A 24,088-nucleotide genomic window follows, 5' to 3' on the forward strand; every position below is an offset into this window, starting at 1 on the left:
ACGTGAGGCCGACAACGGCAAGCCCTATCACCACCACCACCACCACCGTCTACATCAAATTTGTAACATTGTTCATTCTACGGCCAGGCTGACATCCTGTCGAAGAAAGTACTCAACAACGCGATGACTAATTACCTAAAATTCATTATTTAACTCTTTAATTAGGGGATATCGGGCAAAGGCTGGATAGCACAATTAGAAACTATGTTAGTTGAAAGCCATTCCACGTTTAAAAAATCCTGAAACACGCACCTGCGTTAAGATATCCATCCCCGAATTTTGATATGCAAATGAGCCCAAATTGAAAACGCGCCTGAGAAGCGTTCGCCTTCGCCAACGGAGGCTTATCTGGGCGGGAAAGCGGTTTATCTGGCCCGCAGGTCGGCACCTACTCCAATCCAATCATCTCCACCCCTCCAAATCACGTGGCCCTCTGACGTGAAACAAGTGCTGTACCCCCTGCGTTCCCGTCCCGGTCTCCACGGTTTCGGTTTCGGCTCATATATTTGCATATCAAAATTCGGGGGTGGATATCTTCACGCACGTGCGTGCTTCCGGATTTTTTGAACGTGGAATGGCTTTCAACTAGGATGGTCTCTCATTCTGATCTCCCGCTTTTGCCCGAAATCCCCTAATTAAAGAATTCATTAATGAATTTTAGGTAATTAGTCATCTTGTAGTTGCATACTTTCTTCGAGAGGATGTCAACCTGGCCGTAGAACTCAACCGTAAAAACGACATCTATGCTGCTCTCATGGCTTTTTTTAATACAAATTCTGTAACGGATAAAAAAGAAAAAAAAAACACCCTGTATACTTAGAACGATGTGAGGTGTACTGATAATTCCTTGATCTTAAAACGCAGACCTAGCAGGATGCTTCACTCAAATGTAAGTCAGGTGCTTACGTTGAGCATTAGAGCTGGCATCGGAGTGAGCTTCCGCACGTGTGCGTACGATAAAACTTCCGCCAAGTGGCCCTCACGGGCAGCGACAAAGCTTATCCTGGAAGTGATTCAAACATGAGCTAATTAACTGAAAAAAGAACACACATTGTCAGAGCATATGCAGACAAAATAGAAACGCATTCATCGATTAAATAGGTCACTCCATGTTATGGTGCCGGATAAATCTAGTAGACGGCTATTTGCATCAGTGTGAACCTGCGTTCCAAGTCTTCCAGCGCCACCCCTTGTTTAAAGGAGCATGGAAGGCACCTCGAACATACATATTCATTTTTTGCCGCCTCATACGAACATACTACATTCAGAAACTGTCGCGCAAAATATTTCCTTTGGGAAGCGCGAATTTTTTGAGGAAATTAGCTTACAAGAATACGAGCGCCGGGTGAATGGCGTGCGGTGGCGTCAGGTCAGCGGATCACTTTTTATTTGTTGCTGAGAATCGTCTGCTAGCGAGAACGACCGGTCGAGTCGCGTGGAGCGGGCGGCGCAAAATCGTAATGCAAAGAGAGAGAGAGAGAGAGAGAGGAAGAAAAAAGAAGGTGCGCGCCTGACTATTGGGCAGACGACATGACGTCATAGATTGGCGCAGCGAGGGAAGCAGATTTTCTGCCCCTACCGATTTAAAGCACCACGATTGCGCGCTCCAGTTTTTGTGCAGATATGTATCTCAGGGCTTGTAATCTTAATTTCTACTCCTCTTGACATTTTTTCCACCTTCGAGTCCTTCCATGCTCCTTTAAAGTACCACTGCGGACTAGATCTGGTGTCGTCAGAATCCTGCGGAATTTATACCATTGCACTCTGCATGTCCAAAATATTGTTCCTCTATGTGACGCCGAAGTATCATAAAATCAATTTCTAGTTTCGATAAGCACGACGTCACGGGGAGCCTAATCTACCCAGGCGTCGGCAACATTGCTCCTCGAAGGTAGATTTCCATCTCCTCGCCCACCAGAGCTACTGGCAGTCTTCCAACGTGACGCGCGCTGTGTTCTGACAGACGTCAGAGCTCCTGGTGACGTCACCCACTCTTGGAGAATCCGAAACTATGATGGCTTTGCGGATTCTTTGGAAAATTTGTGGAAGCGCGTAATGTTCACTGACGGCATTCATATTTTGCGTACCGAGTCTTTGAGTGATGTTGATAAACACATGCCGAAGCAATTCATAAAATGCTATCAAATTTCTGGCGTTCTCGGCGATCGTGGGATCGCGGCGGTGATAGATAAAAAAGTGCTACTTAGAAAAACGACCTCGTTTTGAGCCAGGTTAATTTCCGAGACGTTTTCTTACGCTCTAGTGCTCAATAATTGGGTGTCAAAGGGGTCCTTCCTCAACAGCGTAGCCAGAAAAAAATATTCCGTGAGGGCTTCAACGGGAACTTTACATGGGGGAGAGGATTTCACACTCGTTTTCCCTCTCCCAAATGCACCATCAAAGGTACGATTTTAGGGGGTTTGAAACCCCGAAACCTCCCTCGATCGGGCTACGCCACTGGCCCTAGCCTTTTCAGACTAACATATATGTATGCGCTTTACTCTTCCGGACAGGTGGACTTCCGCAAGTCAACTCCGCCCACACATCTTAACATTATAATGCGCATTGTGGACGTCCAGTCAGAAATATGAGGACTGTTATCGGGGTGAGTGGACGTTGCCCAACACCTTTACGCATTTACCTGGCAGCGGTGAATGTTGTTCCGTTTCCAGAGCCGAAGGTTGAGGCAGCCACGAACAGGCAAATAAGCACAGCGGCTGGGCCAAGCACGTGGTCACCGAATCTCTGCGTGGTAAAAAGCATACGTGAATCGTGGGCAGTGCCATCTACAGCTCACGTGTCGCCGTTATGATCGCCGTGGTTAGGGCAACCGAAGCTGGGCTCGAATCAGTGCTCGAATCAGAGGGATTTCCGCAGGGCACAAAATTTGCCAACAGTTGCTCGTGAAACTCCAGGAAACGTAACAACAACACCCTTTGTCCGTGCGAGCTGTCAATGAAGTTTAGCAATAATTTCATTTCCAACATCGAACAGTTTTTCCTTATCACTCTTTGGCGTAAGTCGACGAAAAGAGGAGCCCCCGCTCCTTCATCGTGGTTGCATGTTGGAGGCAGCTATCCGCTCCCTTTCTATTCTCTCTGCCGCGCAAATTAAGCTAGGCGCGCGAAATTTGGACACTGGATGGAGTCTTGTCTACTATCAACCGCACGGAACCAACAAATTTATTTCTTTTTTACTCCATTTGTCTAATGTCTCCCGAGCCGCTTCCCTCAGGTCCGCGAAATTTTTGGCGCCCACTCGGGACGGCGTATCCAATGAGTATTTGAGAGGCAGGATACTATGGAATACTTTTTTCCCGGGGGTGGGGGTTATTCTGTAATATTTGTCCTCCGTAACAACCCACTGTCCCAAGAGTGCGATGCACGCTCTGAGAATGATGTCCCGTAAAAAAGAAAATGAAATACATGACGCCTAGCATGAAAGGAGAGACAAAAGTTAAGTTAGTTGATGACCTTCTAAGGCGATGTCTTACCCCTTGCTAAGTCTTACAAATTGGCGACTTAGAAGAGGTCAAGAGGGGCTTGAGAGAAACTGATGTTCTGAGGCTGAAGGGATGAGCATAGAAGGGACAGATACAAACAAAGCCTCAAATTGCCTAAGAAATCAACGATGAAAGATGAAAGTCACTGAAAAGGTTAGCCAGCTGTAGGGATCGAACCCACATCTTCTTGCCTGGGAAGGCGATCACCAGAGTGGTGCCTGTAGATACGGTGTGTGCCCGATGTCCACAATATATATTTTCCTGTTCTGGCATCTTTAAGATATTCGATCCGTAGTTTCTTTTTTTTTTCCCAGCATCGATCACGCCTAGATATGTGTACACGAGTTTCTTGAATTTTCGGATAAGGTGTTAGCTTTGGTATACATATACAGGGTGTCTTTTTTTAGGCGATACAGATTTTTCATAAAAAAACTATAAGGGCTATAGACATGCTGTTTTCACTTCTATAATCTATGGGCCGGCGGATGTTCTTGGTTGCTCAACCGTCAAATGACTAATTACCTAAAATCGTTAATTAACTTTTTAATTATAAAAGCTACGAAGTTGTCCTAATGAGAACATCTGTTCCTTTCGGTGACCTGATATTGTAGCCGTTTTCAGAACAAAACTCCGTTCGGTAGGTCGTCCGCAAAAAATTCGTGAAGGAACACCTTTTTTTTCTTTATTTTGTTCATTGCGCATCTTCGGAGACCCGTCTTTCCTTCACCCCCAATATGAGAGGGGGAAAGAGCACACTGTCGCTCTCCGTCCCAATGTATTTCCTATGGAACAGTTTTTATGTTTTTTCTCGGTAACCGCCGCGCAGATTTTGACGCGGGTGGTTTCATCATAAAGAGGAAGACGAGATGAAGAGCAGATGAAGAGAAGAGCAGAAGCAGATACCAGATTTCTCATACATGTCGTATGTATTTTACGGCGACGTCACGAATGCGAAAAAAATACACAATTTTTCTCCTCCCTCTTTGAACAGGTTTTATGAAACTTCTATAGACATTTCTTTCCATTTACTTTCTCTGGAAATATTTCAGGAATCGATAGACATCAAATTTATATGTCTACCACTTTCAGTTTTTATAAAAAAAAGCATGAAACGTGAGTACGGATAAATACCATCTCAAAGCCCCGTAAACCGCGTCATTCTGTGTCGCCCTCTAGCCGTAGCACAGGAAAAACCGCGCGGAACATTTTGACCGTGTCCATCTGCCGACCATGCGGCGCGCACGCGCACTGTGGTGCTCCCTCTCTTCTCTTTAGTTTCATCACAGCGGACTTAGGGCATGGCCTTGGAGACCAGAACAAAAGCTTACTTAGCTGCTGGTAAAGGGATTATCGTCAGCCAGCATTGTCGGGGGAACGTTGGGTAGACGAGCCAGCATTGTCGCGGCCCGTGTAAGAGACCACCGTTTTTTTCGGTGCGCTTATACAGAAGCGAGATGAGTTTATTAGCTTGACATGAAACGTCAATTTGCTCGATTTTGCCGTTTCGGGTTTGTGCTTACTCAGTCAACTGTCTCATAAGGCTAACGAGAATCTCTCGTATTTACGGTCAGTGGAAGACCGACTTCACAAACATTCCAGTAACGTTCAACAGGACTGCCCTGTAATGTTCGTAATGTTGAAACAGCCAGCAATCGGATTACACACAGATAAATGTTTCTTAGGATAACAGTACTTAGAACTGCAGCTTTATTTGTTGATTCTCTTTCTTTCTTTTATTGATCGATTTATTTTTATTTTTATTATTTTCTTTTTTTTCTCATGAGCTCTCCACGTGAACCAATAAGAAAAATCGATCAAGCGGCCGCTGCACAATTATTTCCGCCCACGCAGTGAGCAACAGTCTTTTCCGGAACCCAAATTCACGTTCGCGAAGCAAGGAAAACCAACGACAACCAACGACAGCGACGGGGGAGGGGGGATATATTTATTAGACGAAAAGAAAAAAACAAAACGTCAGTCAAACGGGACGTCGGCTTGCTATTCCGAAAATACATAAATAAATAAATACAATTAAGAAATAGGAGATAAATGAAACGGACGCGACGGAACAGCACGTTCGTTAGTTGATTATAAGGTTAGTAAAAGTTCGGTGTTTGCATTTTCATGTTCAGGTTAGTCTAAGTGGGCTTTGGCATTTTCCACGCAGAAACAGCCAGATAACATTTATTTATAGTAGTTTATTTTTCAACGGGGACTTCGATCACGTTATTTTGAGATACGGCCAATTTTTCGAGACCGGTTCCCTGAATTTTCCATCTTTCGACAATCCTTGCTAGTTGCACGTTAGATGACCCAAAACTAGGGTTGCCACCTTTCGTAGTGAAAAATACCGGCTGAGAGAGAGGAGGTGGAATAGAGGGGAAGGAGGAAATGTTCCCGGGAAAAGGAAAGTAAGTGAGGGGTGGAGAGTATACAGAGAGAGAGAGAGAGAGAGAAAGAACAAGTGTATACTGGCTCAAGACAACAATGATAATAATAACGAATAACTAAGAAAACGACTGGTGACTATGAAGTTGGGTCTGTGCTCCAGATTTATTCGAGGTGTAGTGGAATGTTGAAAGGAAAACCCCGTAAAAGCCCCTATGAAAGGTGTTGAGCCACAAATACTGGCAAAAGGCTGCCGGTATCACCTTGCTACCGGTAACCGGCAGAGCGAGCAAATAACCGGCCGTGCCGGTATAATACCGGCCTAGTGGCAACCCTACCCAAAACCTGTACCCGTCTGTCTTTGCACGGCGAACAAAGGGAGGCCTTCTGAGGAAGATAAGGAAAAGCTCCGGGTCACTGGGGACTCTCCGCTGAACTAGTGTCTACGCTGAACGAAAGGTCTGGTGTAATCTGAAGTACCCTGTGAAAACCAAGGAGTGTCTAAAAATATAGTACTGAAGTTTCCGGGTAATAATCAGAGCGTTATGAGACGGAAATCGTGCTTCGAGACCTCGTCGCGCGTCAAGTTCCTTTCATTTATCTTGTCCATTTATACATAAAGATTGAGTTCAAGGAGTTATTCCGAAATCCTAAGCTGTTTGGAGAAGGCGTTTGATCGAAGACCGCTTGGTCGCAAGCCGTTCGATCGAAAGCCGGTTGATCGATGCAGTTTTTTCGAAAGACGTTTTTTCGAAGGGAGTTCGAAGCTCGCAGCGTGTCCTTAGCACCCCTTTTTCTGGGGATCCGGAAAAAATGGTCCCGGAAAGAAGGGTCCCGCTGGCACAAGGCGGAAAAAATGGTCCCGCAGGCAGGCGATATAGCTTTCCCATCGCTTAAACACACATCTTTGGTGTGACAGTGATATATGTATTATATTTTGTGAACACGGTGTTTTATTTTCCTCTTTCGTTTTTTGCTTTGAATTTTTAGATAGATAAGTGCTTTATTTAGACGTTCAATACATTACAAATTATAAATTGCGTAGTGAATTGCGTAGTAGTAGCACATGACTACCCCGCTTGATTAAAATTGCTACCCCAAAGTTGGCAGTAACTCGATCGGTGCGGGACAGATGACATTAGTGCACAAATACGCTTGGATTGATTCAGGAACAAAATCAGCGGGCAATTACATGTCACACTGCTATAGTAAGACAGGAAAAAATGGTACCGGACCCAGCCGTTATTTTTTTTTCTCCCGCACATTCTTCTGAATACTCTTAGTACATTCGTGCATACCGTGCATGAACAGTCTATGAACTAGTGGTGAAACAAGTTTTTTATTGTCACTCCCGTGTTCTTTTCTGTGTTTCAGGAGTACCAAAACGGCTTCGCACCTGGCTGACCTTTCCTTGTAGTTATCATTATTAGTATTTTTTTAAAGTAAACGTATACCCCCCACCCCACTGGTATAACCCGCATACTTCTATTCGAGGCCTCCTCCTGACTACGCCTAGGATAGAGTAGATTACACAGACAAAAAGAACTCCGGCCAATGCCGGAAAAGAGAATGACGTCAAGTGTAAGCGCTAACCGAAGGACAGAAAGCTTTTCACCGGTACCATGCTTAGGCTAGAGTAGGTTACACAGAGAAAAAGTTCACTGACCTAGGTCTAAGAACTCCGGCCAAAGCCGGAAAAGAGAATGACGTCAAGTGTAAGCGCCAACCGAAGCTACTACCCGAAGCCAGCTACCGATCGAGTTATGGCCGACTTTGGGGTAGGAATTTTAGTCAAGCGGGGTAGTCAGGTCCTATAACTAGGCAATTCAAAGCAAGAAAAAAAAAGAGCAAATAAAGCACCGTATTCACAAAACATTATAACTGTCTCTGTCTGAGGAGCATCATCTGTCGCACCAAAGATGCGCTTTTGTGCACAAGCGATGGCATTCCATGCCTGCGGACCTTTTTTTCCGGCTTTTCCAGTGGGACCCTTCTTTTCGGGACCCTTTCTTCCGGGACCCTTTCTTCCGGGACCGTTTTTTCCGGGACCGTTTTTTCCTACACCCCTTTTTCTGTAATTTTTGATTCGAACATATGGAGCATGAGGCAATCAGTGTCCTCTCCTTTTTTGTTTGTTTCTTGCTTTTTTTTTTCAGCTAAAGAGGGGAGACCACTGGTCATTTGCAGAAAGATTTTATTGGTCATTCACCAACAGCACAGCCTTCTGGCTTTTGCTCTCTCCCATCCGAAAGGAAATAAAATTGAATAAAACTGAATTGAACTGAAGCATCCCCCGTAGCTACACATACCGAAGAAAATGTCTTCAAGTTGGGAGCAGCCAATAGTCTGCGCTTCTTCTGGGCACCCTTTTCATTGCTGGGATCCGAAATGGGATAGTGATATGTGCACGAAAGGCACTCGAAGTATGAATGCTAAGAAGGAAATTTCGCCATAGTATAAAATACAGATATTGTATTAACAGCCATATAAAACTTTAGTTCAATCTTGTTTAGAGTATGCATCTGCTCCAAACGAAGCAATAAAAAAATCAATCAAACGACCGCTGCCGTTTCGATCAAACGGTGTTCGATGAAATGACTTTCGACCAAATGTCCCGCGTTCGATCAAACGGCTTTCGTTCTTGCGGAGACGATTTCTCCGGGGGACATTTTTCCCTGGGGACGGTTCTGCCAGGGGACATTTTTTTCCGGGGAAGAAAATCTGGCATCTCGAACGAGCTTTGATTATATGAAACGACTTCTCCGTGATCATTCCTTCATTTGGCAACTAGCGCTCATAATCATCTCTGGAAACATCAATTTTGTAATTGCATGTGTGTTGCACTTCAAGAATAGTGATTTTCCTAAAATACGCATAAATTTGGCTTACATGGTGTCCAGTTCTTCAGCTTTTCCACGACCGAATTTCACGTTTTCAAGTTTAGATTGAATTAACTGAGACCTCAGCATTCAACACAACGAAATCTGGAGTAAAAATTTACGCTTCAGAAATTATTCTAAAAAAGAAAGGAATGCATATATTATCCTGTCCCACATAATAAGGAGGCCGAACTGTACTTTTTTGCCACACTCACACAAGAACCTGTTATGTTGTCAGGTGACCATAGTTATTATTTTTCCGCAATGTGTCCTTTTATTTTTTGTCGAATCGTTCCTCTTGGCGTTCAGGCCTTGCCGCTCGACCTTCCCATATCTTTTTTGGTTGGTTTCCGTGTGTCGACCCGAAGCCTTTATCGCCCTTCACCTCCTTTGTACGGTTTTGCAACCTGGTACACCAGAAGAAAAGGGGTCCCCTGTCACTGGGGTTGTCGACTGACATCATTTTTCTGAGCGGGTGTAAGGTAAAAGAAAAAGAAGGGAGAACATGGAGGAAAGGAGCCTTTCAAATATGTTACTGAAGTTTTCGTGTAATAATAAGAAGTCTGTTCTACGACGGAAATTTTGAAAAGTCTTTTGCACCAACGCCTTGTAAATGAATTCAGATATTTGATAATGCTTACTTACCAGAAATATACATATCAAAATGTCAGTTTTGCATGAATAATAGAGTTATTATCAAGGTAAATTGCATGTTGTAAAAACATTTTTGGGACCCCTCATATAGGACCCCGGTTAGCGAATGCTGCTCTTCTAGACGCAGGCGGGTTAACTTTGCTGTGCATTTCTCATACACAAAATATGGGGGCGCGGACAATTGCTCACCGGACAGTTGCTCACCGGACAACTGCTCACCGGACAACTGCTCACCGGACAATTGCTCACCAAAAACTGCTGAGGCCGGACAATTGCTCACCGCCTCTTTCACCACACTTATATTGTGATTTTATTTCGCGTTTATGGCGCTTGACTTTTTTATGTTAGCTGAACTTCTTTTTTAGCTGTGTAGGTTGCTTTAAATAGATCTTGGAATCCACCAGTGAGGCGAGAGGTCGTCCACTTGAAGGCACACCTGAAGCGTCTTTGTCAGGATCTCCGTCCATGGTGCGTTCCTAGAGGATTGTTTGCCAATGGTGGGGGGGGGGGGGGGCAGCAAAGTGTTTCCAGGGGGGCAAAGCGTGCAACCACGTCACCTCCTCCCCTGGAGACGGACGCTGCGGACTATGCGGGTGTTTACAGGTTCATATTAGGATGACACTGAGAAAAAAAAATCGTGACCTATGAATAAAGAGTGCGCAATTTTACAAAGTGACATTGTCCCCGTATCGGTACGCTCATGCCTGCGTCACCAGGATCTTCCAAGACACCAGACGGGGAAGATTTAAAATCACATCATTATTTAACCACTAAAATTAACGAATTTTCTATATCTGTCCAAGTCGGTTTAGCGAACGAAAGCCACATTTTAGCGCCCGTTAGGCTTAGTAGGGCGGGGACGACTGAACAGTACGGTGGTTAGTTTATTATTAGGTTGGTCCAAGTTCAGTGTTTGCACCGCTATGTCCAGGTTAGTCTAAGTTCGCTGTTTGCAGTTTCCCGCGCGCAACTGTGCATTGTATAGCCAGATAACATTTATTTAGAGTAGTTTGTTTTGAAATGGCGATTTCGATCACTTTATTTCGAGGTACACCCAAGTTCAACTAACAAATAAAAAGTCAAGTATAAGAGCACCATAAACGATAAACGATAAATAAAATCACATCACATAAAACCCCGAAATAAAATTACATATAAGTGCTGTGAAAGAGGCGGTGAGCAATTGTCCGGCTTCAGCGTTTCTGTGGTGAGCAACTGTCCGGTGAGCAATTGTCCGGTGAGCAATTCTCCTAGATCCCAAAATATGGACTTTGTCGCAGGCAATGCTATGTACCTCGTAACTTTAATGAGCTCTTCTTCGACAGTTTTTCTTTGGAATCGAAGTACAAACTAAAAAAAACGCTACGGCAACTTTATCATAGGATGTAGTACCTTTATATGTTCATATACTGTCAAACTGTATGCCGCTGGCTGCTTCAGGGCGAGTGTCACAAGTCTTTCGGCTTAGACGGGCCTGTTTTATTATACTTGTAGTTTGCTTTCTTGAGTAAAATTATTATTATTATTATTATTATTATTATTATTATTATTATTATAATTCATTATAATTATAATTATATTATAATTATAACTCATTATAATTCGCGGGCTTGCACTGTGGCATTGAGGAGTGCTCAGTCACCCTCCCAGGTGTATATCGCTCGTTGAGCGACCCCTGGTGTGCCAATTCCGAACGATGCGCAGCTACCCACAGCTGACGAGCCGCAAACACGGCGGAACACGTGTCCTCTGGTGCTGTCTCATCGTTCCATGAGTATCTGTTTCTCTGCGTGCAGCCATAGAGGCATCTTAATCTGGAATTTCAAACACGTCTAGTGTCATTTATGGTTCCGGGACATTTGATCGAACGCCGTTTCTTCGAAAGCCGTTTGATCGAACGCAGGACATTTGGTCGAAAACCATTTGATCGAACGCCGTTTGATCGAAACGGCAGCGGTCGTTTGATCGATTTTTTTAATTGGTTCACTTGGAGTGTCGAAAATGACACAAAAAAAAAGACAAGGAAAAAAAAAAGCTGCAGTTCTAAATGCAGTTATCCTAAGGAACATTTAACTTTGTGTAATCTGCTTCCCCGTAAACACATTCCTCATGCTAACCCACTTTTTAGTGTCCAAAAAGCAGTACAAGGGCCAGGGTTGTTCACCGTTAACCCGTTGGACAACCGAATAGGTTTTTCCGCTCTGACACATAGTGACTAAACATGCTGTACTTGTTAATCCCCCAACCCTTTGTGAAATAATAATAGATGTCAAGTATTAAACATCTTGTCAAATGAATTAAAAAATAAGTAAATGACATTTTTGATTATTTATTCCCGTCGAATGCGAACAAATTTTAACAGTGGATTATCAACTGACCACTGTATAGGAGAAATAGCAGTTTCAGTTTATTTACTTTTCGCCTATGTGCAAGTGCACCTAAATTTAGTTCTTGCAACAGACATGTAACCGAAGAAGTCCTTCGAAACTTAGACAGGATTATAGGGCAGCAGATCTTTGTACTTTCTCTATTTCTTCGGATATCGTGCATGTGTAGTGATTCGGGGCTGCAGATGCATACTCTAAGGTCGAACTAAGGTTTTACATGCTGTTAATTTAATATCTCTCATTGTACCATGGCGAAATTTCGTTCTTAGCACCCACAGACTTCGAGTGGCTTTGCACATATGACTATGAAGAAGGGTGCCCAGAACAAGGATAGACTATCGGCTGCTCTCAACATGGGGCAGCTTTCTTCAATATGTGTCCTACTGATTCGTAGATGACAAACGCCTGCAACTAACCAGTGGTCTCCCCTCTTCGACTGCAAAAAGCAAAAAAAGAAAAAGAAGAAATAAAAAGAGCAGAGGACACTGACCACTGACGCGTTCGACCAAACGGCGTTCGACCAAATGGGCGGACACCGTCATTTATTTGTTTCTTTAATGGCTTTTTTCCCCTCATTATAATTCACTGGCTTGCACTGTGGCATTGAGGAGTGCTCAGTCACCCTCCCAGGTGTATATCGCTCGCTGAGCGACACCTGGTTTGCCAATTCCGAACGATGCGCAGCTACCCAGAGCTGACGAGCCAAATTTTTCGCGATACAGGCACTTCGACTGGTTTTGATACATGGACAAATGATTGTATTTATGCATTGGTACACTCTTGGTGTTTCCAGATCTTCCAGAGGGCGCTCTTTGCCGCCGCGCCGGTGAACCAAGTATCTGGTCCCTGGCCACAGCACAGGATCACTTGTGTGTCTCGGCGATTGCGGTACTTTCTGAGTTCCAGAGACCTTTATTATGATTACAGCCGAATTTCCTTACTCTAACTAAAGTCTCTGGAACTGTGAAAGCGCTGCAATCGTTGGAGACGCACAAGCAATCCTGTGCTGCGGCGGCGATACTTGATCCGCCGATGCGTCGGCAAAGAGAAAGCGATTGCGGTGCTTTCCGAGTTTCAATGGCTTTAGGCTAAGCAGTAGCGGTGAGCGTAGACAAAATTGACAATATCCGCATCCGCACTATTTGAAATTATGTATTCCCATCCGCGCGGATACTGAATATATGCGCACAACCGCTGTAATTTGTAGGAAAAAAATCTACACGACGAAAATTTTACGTGAGAAACAATTTTTCAGCACACAAACTTTCTCGGGAACGTTACGTCCTTCACATTATGTAACAGTTGAAAGCACAGCAATGCAAGGCAGTGGCGTAGCCAGAAAAATATTTCGGAAGGGGTTTTATGGGGACTTTACATGGGGGAGGAGGATTTCGCCCTCGTTTCCATCTCCCAAATGCACTACCAAAGGTACGATTTCGGGAGGGGTTCAACACCCGAACCTCCCGTGACTACGTCACTGATGCAAGGGATGGCACACTTGGGCACCATTTTGGATTCACTGCGTCCTCTCAATTATGGCGCCCCCTAGGGGACGTCGTCTGAGCCACTAATGCTTATTTGCGGATAAAATGCAGATATCCGAGCGGATTTCAAACTCTCGTATTTCCATCCGTAAACCAGGATGTCCCGCGGATATAACCATACCCTACTAATGAGCGTCAGCTGTGGATGTTTAGAGCAGAACGAAGAAAGGAAAGGAATGCTTACCACGGCGACAGCTTCAGAGGCGAGCAGTTCCGTGGAGGACATGACACTCATGTAGGATAGATTGACGAAGACGTAGCAGAGTGTTACCAAAGGGATACCGATTATAATGGCTCGCGGAAGGTTGCTGCGGTACCAAAGAGGTTCATATTACTGAACGAGCCCTTAGTGGGAATGTTACGACATGAGAAAGCCATATATCGATAGTACAGAGAGCAGCTCTATAGGTATGAAACCGCACAGAGACGTCGGTATGGATGATTCTGTATTCTCTTATGGAGGGCTTCGCGAATAGTAATTTTAAAACTGAAACGAATACGAAGCAAATAGTTATATAACCGAATCGAACGTATGTAGTACTACGGAAATATAGCATGTGTTCGTGACAGGTGCATGCGGATCTTCGCATCAGGCTTTTTCGGGTTTACGAATGCAGCGTCGGAACCGTTCCAATATATTCGGTTTGGAAGAGACATCAGTTCGATTCGGAATTTGAATCTAATACACAATTATTCAATTCAGCATCCAAAAAATTCGAATATTCGCACAGCCCTACTCTTACGCAATTTTTATTATTGTAGCACTGTTGATAGTTCGGGTAGTTGGTAACGTGACATTATAGATATTATGCAGCAAAAAGAGAGGGACACACATAGAGGAAGACACAACACGAAGACTGCAAACTCACAACTGAAGATTTATTCACAGAGGAGAACAACGTGAAAGGTTAGGGGAGGGGGGAGGAGAGTACGCCTTTCCTGCCCCTAACCTTTCACGTTGTTCTCCTCTGCAAACTGCAAAACTGCAAACTGCAGACCCTCTTTCACGTTGTTCTCCTCTGTGAATAAATCTTCAGTTGTGAGTTTGCAGTCTTCGTGTTGTGTCTTCCTCTATGTGTGTCCCTCTCTTTTTGCTGCATAAAATATCTACAATGTCTTATTATTGTGCCAGATTATTTCCCAGTTGATTGCGGGAAAGGAGTAAAAAGGTGGTACCCGCTGTACCAACATTGGTGTGATTCATGCTTTTATACATTTTTTTTTTAAGTGCACCAGATATTTTGAAAAGGGGCTATGAGAACAGCACAGATACCATTTTTGCAGGTGGGTTATACGGCCTTGCGGACATTCTCTCGGAGAAAGTATGTCTACTAGACGATCGACTAATTACCTAAAACTCGTTATTTCACTAGTTAATTAGGGGATTCCGGGCAGAGCAGAATGGGACACAGTCCTCGTTGAAAGCCATTCTATTTTTAAAAAATACTGAAACGAGCACGAACGGTGAAATATCCATCGGCGAATTTTGCTATGCAAATGAACCGAAACCAAACTCTCTTCGAGAGGATGTTTGCCTGGCCGTATAACTCAACTGCGAAGACGGCACCCATGCTGCTCCCATACTTTTTTTTAAAATCTGGTACAGCTAAAAAACAAAAAGCAAACAAACACGTACCCTGTTGTGAGCGACAGCGTAATCACCATCACCTCCGCAGACTCACGCATGCCGTGGAGTTCATTGGGCATCGTCGACTAATCAACACCATTCATGAATTCTTAATTCGTCCCACGACCACCCTAAAGTCCTAATAAATCTTTGTCTTGCCTTCTGATTCGATCCTTTAACATCTCTGGCGAAATGGGGATGCCAGCATGGCCACCGCGTTTACTATCACTGGTCATCAACGACCAGCGGGGCCACGTCGTCTTATGCCTGACACTGTATATCCCGCATTTCAAAGATTTGCACTAAAGGGCGCACCTCAGTGAGTTCCATTCTCTTAAGACATTGTGAAACGAGTGTACTTACACATAAGGGTTGACGAGCTCTTCCGTAATATAGTTCAAGTTGTTCCTGTCAGAAACAAACATTGTGTGAGAAGCAAGAAATGGGCTGCGGTGCATTTTTACCCTAGTCAAAGCTCACAAAAGGTGAGAGTGGCGCAAGTGACTCGATGTATGTTCTGGACGAGCTGCTCAATATCTGTCCCAAATATTTTCGGTCTCTCCGATAAGAGAACGTGTGGTTTGACTGCGTCTACCCCCTCCGAACAGAAACAGCGTACTGTAAGACATTATTGTTCGCGAGCCCATAATTTTCGTGAATCCAAAAACTCTCGAATCTGAAGTGCACACGAAAATTTCGATCACGAATTGGCACTTCAACAACAAACAACAACAACAACTTTATTGCGAGATGATGGATGGGGAGTTTCATCGTCAGGGGCGATACTCTACCCCATTGCTGGTGGTGATGTGTGGAATGAAATAATGAGCCCCTTCACAATATGGATCGAAGTCCTATTATATCCAGAAAGGTGAAGAGAGCTTTCAGGGCAGAGCGTTGGTGGGCTGGATGTGGCCGGGCACTTCAAAAACTACGCTGCAATCGCAAACTATATTTTCATAGCTGATTATGCAGTTTGCTAGTAAGCATTTGGAATACTTTCAAGCATGCGTAATGCTGCTGTTATTAAAGGCTGTATGGGCATTCACAGGTTTATCACGAAGCAAAATGATGTAGGGGGAAGGTGTGGTCAGCCTGCTCTAGAGTGGCAGCTCTGTGCACCCAGGGGAGGGAGAAGAGGGGAGGGTGAAAGAGGGAGGGGAGAAATGGTGGCACAGAAGAGGGAGGATGTGCTAACCCTCTTGATCTGGAATTTGGGTAGTACAAAAGAACTACCCACCACAGAAAACATGTGAGCATCCCTTAGTAACCGCCAGGATTATTGGTGACGTTACCCCGTCCCAAAGTGCACGCCGAACCCTTATTTATACTGAGATGAGCCGCGTTACAAACCCGATGGTGCCGCAAGTTTAAATTGATAATTATCACACCTTACACTTTATACCAATTTTGAATATGCTATCTATTGCACCTAATCAAATGCATTATTTGTGTTTTTTTACATATTCGCTAACAACAACAACAACAATAAATAAGTGATGACGATGCAGTGGGATATCTCGCCGCTGAGGCGGCACCCTGTCCTATTGCTTGAGGGGGAGAAGATGGTGAGTGATGATAAATGTTCAGAGTTCACGCAGGAGCTCTGCTGCTGCTAAAAAGGTGATGAGGGCTTGAAGATCTCGTAGCTGCTGCGCCGGGTTGGCCGGAGGTCCAAGCAGTTGAGGAAGGGCAAGTGAGGGTGTCCCAGTGGCTTCAAGTTGGCGCTGGAGCACGCGTCGCTCAGTGGAATACTGCTGACAGTCGATGAGAATGTGCTGGACGGTACTTGGAGTATTACAGCAAGAGTATAACATTATGTTACTGCAACCCAGCTTGTAACGGAAGTATTGTGTGAATGCGACGTTTTATCGAAGTGCGACTAACGATAGACGTAAGGCTCCGACGAAGAGTATACGGCATGATGAAGGACAGTGTGGGAAGGACAGTGTGGAGGAGGGATCCTTCCGAGATGTCTTGACGCCATTGATGGGCGGCCTTTGCTGATACAAGCGCTGACAGGTAAGACCATCTATCCCCTTTTGGCATTATGATGGAGATCGTAAGTCGACGGCGGTGGACTTGTGCAGCTATTAAGTCTGCATCACATATTCGCTAGGTTCTGTAGTGAGGAAGGAGATTTTAATGCTTTAATGAATATGAGCGCGCCGTAAAGCAAACTTCCCCACGAAGCAGTTCCATAACGTGGAGAAGTTAACTTGCGGTGCCCTGAACTCTCGACACTCAGCTTCGTATAATACATTAGAGGTTCGTACACGAAGGAAATTGCAACTGGGTATTTGAGATGGACAGCATTGAACGAATAATCGGCTCTTGGCTGTATAGCTTGACCTCGCGGAAAGGATTGCGCGGTAGCATAAACGGTGGTGGTGGCACAGAAAATGTTGGATTTGCACTGGTCTACAGCTAAATTCGTTCAGATATGAAAACAGCAGAACTGAACTAATTTTGGGGGGCTGACTCAAGAAAAAAATGCTCACTCCGCCTCATTCAGGCAAAATTAGCTTCATAAACTGTACTAGCGCGAGGAAAAGCTGAAAACGAAAATGAACCTATAACGATATAGCGTCCACCAGCTGCCAGGAGGAGTGAGCGAGTTCACAAGAATATTATGACTTCTGACCATAGAGCTAATTCACTGTTTGCACTGTCATATTTGAATTCAGCACATCAAAATCTGTCCAAAAGTCAAAGACGAACGGCTGACCTTGCACGGCTCTTTCTAGCTCCTTGAGCTCGGTAAATTCACCAGTTCGAGTAATAGATTAGTAAAAGAAAATCTTGAGTGGGCAATCGTGCTCTTACCAGCCATCGTAGGCCCAAAGTCCTGAGTAGAAGGCAGTGGCGATATCTGACACAGAGGTAGTTGACCCTTGGAACCCTGTCGCTAAGTACTGCGTATGTCCTGAATGGAACGAAAATAGTTGAACACTTTCTCGAAAACTGTCCTGCTAATTGTCTAATACAATGTGGTTTGCTTTCGATCAAAATATACCAAAAATTGGTAGCGAAGACAGCTGTCGTATATATATATAGAGAAAAAAAATTGCACTACAAACTTTCTTGCTCGAAAATTGGTAATCTTTTCTGAACAGAAAACACATGCTGGACTTGCTTCGTTAGACCCAAAAATACATCAGCCCGGCAAAAGCAGCGCTTTAGACGAGCAAATACTCGTCGTGCACTACGCCAGGTATAGATGGCAGAATTTGGCGAAAGGAACGAATTCAAGCTGGGCCGCCATGATCCGCAGTTTTCCCGTTACGATGTACCAGCGGAAATTGCAATTTCCGCTGGTACATCGTAACGGGAAAACTGGGTATTCAGCACGGCAACCACGTCTCGGCGCAGATGTCTGGTAGCGGTATTGCGTCAGGCCACGGCCCCTCGATCGCTCTCTCTCCGCTTCGCGTGGAGCAAAGAGGAGAGAGATCCAGGGGCCGTGGTCAGGCTGCCTGATGAATATATCTAACGGTAAGGATGTATTGGTGAGTGATAAGGAGGTAGCGGAATTCTGAAGATGACGGACGAGGCCATTGGGTCCGGAGGTCGAAACTGTGATTGCGTGTGACTTTGGTACTTTGGCAGGTAGTACATTACGTGGTTCTTAGTTGTATGTCTTTGGAAAAGCTTGGTCATACATAACGAACGGTGATTAACTTCTTGATGGCACAAATTCCAAGATGGGTGACGTCGTGGAGAGCACGGGAGACTTTATGGCCCAGAAACATCGAGGTTTCGGCTCCGAACACTTTTGCACATAATTCATTATGCCATGTTCATCAAGGCACGAAAAGAGCTGAACGTATAGGTGGAGTGGATCTTGTTCGGAGCACCTCGCTGGCAGGGATCACCCATGTATGCGAACAAAAATATGGGTAAGCCGCGCACGGCAGATTGGCACCCCGGTTTATGTTTATTTACGTTGACTCCATCCCTTCTGCATTTAACAATAACGGACATTGACCAAGTTCGCGTAACATCCACAGGCTTGTGCGTGAGCCTTGACCACTAATGGAACTTGCCCCTGGCCTCGACTTGCACCCAACGATTACCAAAGTCTCTGAAAGGTTTGAGCTACATTCTGTGCTCCAAAAGGGATACGAAGTCCTGCATTTAGCGATAGGGTTTGATTATGGTAGAGCGGCTTGCAGGCTAACTGAAATCATGAATGATAGCTATATAGATGGTCTATAGCTGGTACCAGTATGGTCTTGAGTTGCCGATAGTTAAAGCAAGGTCGCCATTTTCTTTATCTACCACCTGCAATGGGCAGTTTCTCGACGATGGCGATTTAGGATATCGACAATCGCCAGTGCGACTTTAGATGGCGACAGCGACGTATAGATATCGCCAGTTTCTCCGGTGCAAGTCACCGGAATCTGATTGAGGCCGCGTTTCACCGGCTCTGATCAGTCACGAGGTTGGTCGAGACAGAGGAAGAAAATCCTTCGAAATTTCAACGCTCTGGGACGGCGTACGAAGAATGTTCTCTCATTCGCTGTGTCAAATTCATCTGCGACAGATCGGATATCTGCATGCGCATTCGCGTACCGTGGCCGCACCTACCAGCTCCCGTGGCTCAGTGGTTAGCGTGCGGGCCATGTCACGTCGAGACTGGGAGGTACCCGGGTTCGAATCCCGGTGCCGGCTGTGCTGTCTGATGTTTCTCCTGGGTTTTCCTCAGACGCTTTCAGATATATGTCGGCACAGTTCCCTTAGAAGTCGGCCCAGGACGCCCAGGGTGTAAGTCGTGACGTTGCCCACCTCTGTGAGGCTGACAACGGCGAGCCCTTTTACCACCACCCTGGCCGCACCGAACAGTGCTGAGTCGGTGTCCAGTCGTGGTCCAGTGGTGGCTGAGCTTCAGGCTGACGCTGACAAGGTTCGTCACATGGGCGCTTGAACCTCGTGACGTGTTGCGTGAGGTAGATAAGCGCACGTGGAGTTCAAACGTCTGCTGTGAACGTGCTATACTCGTCTTTCTTGTGGGAATACATTACGATAACCCTTGCACCACTCTTTAAGTTAGCAACTGAGTGGAGATCTGGTGTTGAGAAGTTGTTGCTGGGATGATGCTTACCGTGGTACCCGTACCGACGAACATTTTGACCTTGGAATTACGTTCGACAATATAAAAAAGGTGTGCACGTGTGAACTTTGGGGTTTAGGGTATCGACGCCTCCTGCCGTTTCCCGGCCACTGGCCCAACTGCAACATTGTCCTTGTTTGGTGGCGTCAATAACCGATTCCCACCAACGTAGAGCTGATTTAGTGGGAGAAAGTTGGTCGGTGTAACTCACCAAAGCGAGTCCACACGCAAGATATGCACTTGCAGGGCAACTGTATGAAAGTCTGTATACTATAGAAATGGTTATTGCGTTCTTTCTACAATCGATTTCTTTTTCTGAACACATCGAAAGAGATGCTGCACAAAATACATGGCATCCATGTGTAAATGCAAATAACCTGAATAGTAGTTTGGCGGCTCACCTTGGAATACTTTTACAATACCAGCAATAATGATGATTCCTATGGCAACCAATTTCGTAACAGTGAACACGTTCTGTATCCTAGTAGCCAGTTTGACACTGTAGCAATTAACCAGAGCCACCATGCCTGAAATGGGACAAAGATGCACACATTCAAAGCTAATACGAAACCCACGGTACGTAAAAAGCCCTCCAAAAAAGGAAGGGCCCCTGCAAAAGATTGTCAGTTCAAGATCATCCAAACTTGGAAACGAATGTTAGACGAAACTGCGCGTCTGTAGTACTCAGTTAACTTTGAAATCGATTCAAATGTAGAGATCGTGCATTTGAAGCAGCCAGACCAATTATATCTCAAAATACCATACGCAAAGCATCGCAATAATAATAATAAATAAAAACGGTGAAAGCATCTTTGCTTTCACCGTTTTTATTTATTGAATTTTATTTATTGATGAAGTTAGAACAACAAGAAACGTCTAACTTTCGGCAGACTCGCAACCAAACGTTAATTGATGTATAATTTTCCTCGGATTCATTCTAATGAAGAATCGCCCAGCAGATCAGTGTGAAATCACAGAATCTTTCACATAATGCAATTACAAAGTGCGTACTCATTTCTTGCAAACAGACATGTTCCACACCGTGACTTTACTTTAAAATGAGACGACAGTACCAATGGTAAGCAAGGACAGTTACTGTTCTTATAACAGAGAAATGTAACAAGTGGTAATACGACATCAGCGACCATGCCTTCGTTGCGAGTAGCCAAACTTTCACAGTCACAACAATGATTTCCTTACATATGCATAAAGATGCAATCATTTTCGTTGGCACGGGCGGTGTGTCTTGGCAACCTGGTAAGGCCGGTAAGATGACATACTTGGCGAAGCTTAGCGTCATGATTCCCAGACTCGCGGGCTTCAACAAGAGCACAGTGGTCCAGGCCTGCAGGAAAGCAGGTACGGCGCCAATGCCTCCACGCTTCTCTCCAGAAAAGGCGGTCAGGATGTAGATGAACTCTCCTCCTGACTTATGTATCATAGTGCCCAATTCAGCCAGCGACAGGGCTCCTACAGAAATGTGTTTGCAAAGTCTGTCAGACAGCATGGCCTATACTGCGTGCGGACGAGAAATCGCCTCCGTGTTTAGTTCTCCCGACAGGCCGAGGCTAATTATAAATCACAAATATTCGACACCTACTTGGTCACACCTGACAAAATCCTAATCTAGAATACGACTTTGGATCGGACAGTGTGCGATGATGTCAAATTAAGTCTTCAATTGGTTCGATGTGGTAATCGTAATCTTTATTTAGTCAATATTGCAAAAATGTACACAAAGCGGGACTGTGAGGGCAAGCATTAATGGTGTAATACTTATGATCGGTTAAATGGCAAGTTATGGTGCTTATTCCGAATTTTGAAGTCGCCAATACACTTTGCGATCCCTGGTATTGTGGTTCGCCTCGGCAGACCTGTTATGGGGTGTTCGACCGCGGGCAGAGGACGTCATTGCCAAACAGTGTAAAAAAAAATGAGCATAAGCCTAGCAGCAGCCGTGATATTGAACATCATCACCGTGGCTGTGCCGTATACGACGTCCTAGGGTGCCTCGATCGTCAGCGCCGCTCACCATCGAGGCAACCTACGATGTCCCACAAAGGCGAACAACACGTGCTGCCTGCGTCGACATTTTTTGTTGTACCTTCTGCATAAACAACAACAACAACAACAACAACTAGAGAATGGTGATGACATGGGGTGTTTCACCGCGGCGGTGCGGTACCATTGCACGTGGCACAGTATATTGTGGCAGATAGAACTATGGAATATTAATATGTACTAGATTAGCAGAGTATCTATCATTCGAGACTCGGGGCGCCAAAAATTTTGTGGGAGTTCTACTGTATAACGCGACGTGGGGTTATCAATAACCGGATAATATCAATAGTAGCCAAATATTCAGAAGGCGAGGGCCATTTTGATTCAAAGTACAAAGTTTCGTCTTGCTACACAAAGCGGATAGGTCAGAAATGGCAGTTTATTGCAGTGCCATTTTTTTGGACAGTTTGAGTGACGTTTTTCACAAGATCACCTTCCCCCAAAACGTATTCTACGTTGACAAATGATGATAAAAACATAGGCGAAAAGAAGTCGAGAAAGCGAACCTTAGGTGTCCTCGCTCATTTGTAGAGATCAGGCCGATTCACCGACAGTAAAGACAGGGTGTAACCTGGGAAGCTATGCTATACGGTGGGCAATGCCAAGTACCCCGCCACGTGCAAGGGCTGGATGATGAATCTGTTCAGGATACCAGGAGGTGAGTAACCTCCTGTTCTAACCTGAGGAAGAAGGTGAGGAACCTCGTAAAGGGAAGTGGGGAAAGGTGCAGAGGAGATAAGGGTGGTGAACATGTGGGGATGGGGGGGAGATGAGTAGGAAAAGCTTTATAATGGGGGCTCAGGGCAAGAACTTAAGCAAACGAACGCTGTCTTGATATACTATCACTTTTTTATAGAACACATAAAATGAAATTGTCTTGATATCTGTGACCAGCCATTAACCCAAGCAGCACACCAATATTTTGCCCAATATGGCAATTGCACCCTACTGGAAAAAGGCATATAGGTTGATATGGGTCTCTATAGAATCCTATACATCCCATTTATATATGTATAGGACTGGTGTGGGATCCCATATGTCCTATAGCACACCATAAAGATCTGTAGCAACGACAATGACGTGCCGCCATGCGCACAGTGCTCTAGCGCGCTCTGCGCGCTTCGGAATAAAATCAGTTTCGTCCACACATTCACGGTTGTCGGATCATTCTTTCACTAGTCCGCTGGTTCGCTACATTGGTGACCCGAACACCGACCATGAATACCGACTGTGGGCACCAGCTCCGCTTCTTCGAGCATTGCCCATTTCGCCATCTGTCTACCGCCATTCTTCGCTAACAGCCTCAGCTGTGGTTCGTGCAAGTCGAGGCACAATTCAGCATAGCGGGAATATAACATCGGAACTTCGCAAATTTCATCATGTCATTTCCGTTCTGCCGCCGGAGGTCACCCTCGAAGTTTCCGACTTTCTCCATCAGCCATCTGCGACACAGCCTTATTCTGCTCTCAAAGACGCTGTCATCAGTCGGACTATGACATCAGAGCGCAAAAGACTCCCACTGGCCTCCGAAGAACTCCGCGCGATCGCAGGCCGTCTCAGATGCTTCGCCACATAGAGAACCTTCTCGGCTCTCGAGCCGCCACCTTCGATCGTGGTCTATACTCAAAGAATTGTTTCTCCAACGCTTGCCCAGTCAAGTACAAACGGTGCTGGCAACTGCCTCGGACCTTGATCTTCAGGCACACGCCGCCCTTGCAGACAATGTTATGGAGGTAGCTGGGACTACCGATTCCGTGGCGTCTCTTCCACACATACCTCAGCCGTATCAACAAGAGCCTGTGGTGAACGAGTAGCATCACCAACCACCCTCCACCATTGCCGCAGTTCCTCAGCCGGGTAACGTCTCTGCACTCGCGGCAGAAATACGCAATCTGTCTTAAGTCGTCGTAGCTACAGATTGGTATAGGATCCC

The 24,088-nt window shown here is 45.2% G+C and overlaps 1 protein-coding gene across 2 annotated transcripts in view; it reads right to left on the reverse strand.

Moving 5' to 3' along the window:
- Nucleotides 1-24,088, reverse strand: part of LOC135377790 (b(0,+)-type amino acid transporter 1-like) — a 68,387-nt gene that overhangs the window by 4,894 nt on the left and 39,405 nt on the right. For both annotated transcript variants that reach the window (XR_010418195.1, XM_064610463.1), the window contains exons 4-10: nt 21,295-21,564; nt 20,496-20,621; nt 17,808-17,907; nt 15,345-15,389; nt 13,539-13,662; nt 2,642-2,745; nt 907-1,003 (exon numbers count right to left, since the gene is read on the reverse strand). Coding sequence is in view for 1 of the 2 variants with exons in the window: in XM_064610463.1 (XP_064466533.1) it covers nt 907-1,003; nt 2,642-2,745; nt 13,539-13,662; nt 15,345-15,389; nt 17,808-17,907; nt 20,496-20,621; nt 21,295-21,564 (866 nt within the window). In the remaining variant the exon portion in view is untranslated. The remainder of the gene's footprint in view (nt 1-906; nt 1,004-2,641; nt 2,746-13,538; nt 13,663-15,344; nt 15,390-17,807; nt 17,908-20,495; nt 20,622-21,294; nt 21,565-24,088) is intronic.

This window comes from Ornithodoros turicata, chromosome 1 (genome assembly GCF_037126465.1).
Source record: "Ornithodoros turicata isolate Travis chromosome 1, ASM3712646v1, whole genome shotgun sequence".
NCBI lineage: Eukaryota > Metazoa > Arthropoda > Arachnida > Ixodida > Argasidae > Ornithodoros > Ornithodoros turicata.